Source organism: Xiphias gladius, unplaced genomic scaffold, assembly GCF_016859285.1.
Source record: "Xiphias gladius isolate SHS-SW01 ecotype Sanya breed wild unplaced genomic scaffold, ASM1685928v1 HiC_scaffold_105, whole genome shotgun sequence".
In the NCBI taxonomy this organism is placed as follows: domain Eukaryota; kingdom Metazoa; phylum Chordata; class Actinopteri; order Istiophoriformes; family Xiphiidae; genus Xiphias; species Xiphias gladius.
Genome location: NW_024401337.1, coordinates 1 through 2,646, shown reverse-complemented (window position 1 = coordinate 2,646; position 2,646 = coordinate 1). Strand labels below are relative to the sequence as shown.

The 2,646-nt window shown below is 41.8% G+C and overlaps 1 protein-coding gene across 1 annotated transcript; it reads left to right on the top strand.

Annotated features, from left to right (window-relative positions):
* Positions 1-283: 283 nt before the first annotated feature.
* LOC120787050 (pleckstrin homology domain-containing family G member 1-like) lies at positions 284-2,636 on the top strand. The gene is made up of 4 exons (XM_040122809.1): positions 284-412; positions 1,448-1,630; positions 1,740-1,835; positions 2,222-2,636. The coding sequence occupies exons 1-4, from the start codon at positions 296-298 to the stop codon at positions 2,369-2,371; spliced, it is 546 nt and encodes a 181-aa protein (XP_039978743.1). The 5' UTR covers positions 284-295; the 3' UTR covers positions 2,372-2,636.
* Positions 2,637-2,646: the final 10 nt, after the last annotated feature.

Sequence of the window (2,646 nt, the reverse complement as noted above, 5' to 3'; positions counted from 1 at the left end):
GTCCGGTTAAATAAGAGAATTTTCGACTCAGGTTCCAACTCAGCTCCATTGGAGAGGCCAAATGTTTAGACATATGGTACTCAGTACGTATGTTCCTGTGTACGGGCGCCTTGTACTGCATGTGCTCGCATTAGGGTGCATGCATGATTGTTTTTGTGTACAGAAAAACACACATGGGTGTGTTGTGTGACGTGTGAGCATATGTGCAAGTGCTAACTCCCGTGTGTGTGTGTGTGTGTGTGTGTGTGTGTGTGTGTGTGTGTGTGTGTTGTCTGTGCAGGAGATAGCCAACCACATGGAGAAGGACACAGAGAACTACGAGGTTGTGCAGGAAGCCATAGACACCATGCAGAGAGTGGCCTGGCACATCAACGACATGAAGAGAAAACACGAGCACGCTGTTAGGTTGCAGGTACGACAAGCGCGCACACAACATAAAAATGATGACTGACTTTATGTCCATATTAGGACCGTTAGCGGCGTCCCGCTTTCTCCTGAATCCCTTCAACGTTGAGCATGTGATGATGTATGCCGCACACTTGCCATGCCTCTCATTATTCCCGTAACTAAAACAGGAGGAGCCGGTTTCGAGGAGCCAATTCTTTTATTGTTGTGCGGAACAGTTTATGTGAACTTTAGGTTTGAATCAGCCAAGGCTCTGATCCCGCCCGCGTCTTACGCAAGTTACTGCGTATTCCACTGGGCTAATGATGGTCTTGCATAAGGAGGACACATAAAAGGGAAGCTTGTTTCTTTTATCAGCTGGGAGCCAGAATGGTCAGATGAATGCAGGAATGTGTTTGGAAGCATTCAGTCTCATTGTCTGGAGAGAGGATTGGCTCAGTAGTAATTTTAAGTTTTTGTTGTTTGTTTGTTTTTTCCTCATCATTATAGGTTTTTTTTTGTCTACTTAACATTGGGCCTTTCTTTTTTTTACTTTTTCTTTACTGTCATAAGTCTATTCTCCCGCAATCCAGTAGCACAACACGCATCCTCTATCCTCCACCTTCACACTCTTTTAAAACCACTTTATTATGACAGCTTTTCAGTGATTTATTTACAGTTTTTATTGTTTTAACATTTATCTGTTCATGTTTTTATATTTGTTTGTTTTTTTATTTCTCATATTGTAAAGCACTTTTTAATCGTTTTTTTTAAAAAGTGCTTTAGAAGTTAACTATTACTAATAATCTTTTAACACTCGCACTCATGCACATGAAGACCTTTATTCACTCTTACATTCTTTTTCGCTCATTCTCTGCATCTTTTTTCCGTATTTCATTTTAGTTTTTTACTAAACCAGATCACTTTAACTTAATTTTTATGTGCTGTAGGTCAATGATGTTTTTAAAATATCAATATTATTCATTGCAATTGGGCAACTGTCTTTCCTGTTTATGTTAAAATAAACATTAAGTTATTCAACTCCCTTCTGTGCTCAATCCAGGAAATCCAGAGCCAGCTGACCAACTGGAAAGGCCCTGATCTGACTGGCTACGGAGAGCTGGTTCTTGAAGGAACGTTTCGTCTGCAGCGAGCCAAGAACGAGAGAACTCTCTTCCTGTTTGACAAGCTTCTGCTGATTACCAAGAAACGAGAAGAAACCTACACGTACAAGGCTCACATCCTGGTCAGTCATGCTGCTCGAAGCACTGCCTGTCCCAAAGAGACGCTAAACGTACAAATGTTTCTGCGCAATAACAGTATTTTTAACATGACTTTCTAACTGTCTGTGGCAGTGCTGTAACCTGATGCTGGTGGAAGTGATTCCTAAAGAACCACTGAGTTTCAGTGTGTTTCACTACAAGAATCCCAAACTGCAGCACACAGTCCAGGTATAGCAACGCTGCATAAGAAAGCACACATCATAACAAAAGTCAAACACTTTGTGAATGTAATTACATGTTTTAAACTAGCCACCAGACATATTGTGCAAGAGTGCAGTCACACAGTGTGACAATTATTTGCAGGTGTTTGATTGTTTTGTCGAGCGTTCAGTCTCACCTCACTGAGTTGCTCAGACATGTTGAGTGTTAATGGCTAATGGCAGCCATTGTTGTTACCTAACCACTGTAGGCAAGCCCTGAAAAAGAAAAGATAATGTGTGTGATGTAAGAAAGCCATCTCCCAAATTTTAAAGGGCTTATCCCAACGGTCTCAGCTGCCTTTTAAAGTGCATGCCTGATTGTATCTTCTGTGATTTTTCGCACTGTGCCCCCAGGCCAAATCACAACAAGACAAGCGCATGTGGATTTTACACCTGAAGAGACTCATACTCGAAAACCATCCTGCCAAGATCCCTGCCAAGGTAAGAGCACCTCATCTCCTGACAGCTCCCCCTCTGTTCACTGATGGTGTAAACAGACTTTGAGTGGGATGTGTTGAAAATGTCACCACCTCTCGCCCACCTCCTTTCTCCATCTTCTCCATCTTCTCCATCTTTTCTGACCCCTGCTTTTTCACCCAACTTTCATGTGCTCTGATTTCTTCCACTCATTTATTTTCATTCAAACACAACCACTTTTCTGTCTCTTCATCTGCCTTTCAACATGTGCAAGTGGAAACTGAGGATTTCTCTCCAATGCTGAGGGTCACTGAGAAAGTTCAGTGTTTTTACATAAAGAGGCTGCTTGTTAAGTATCAAAC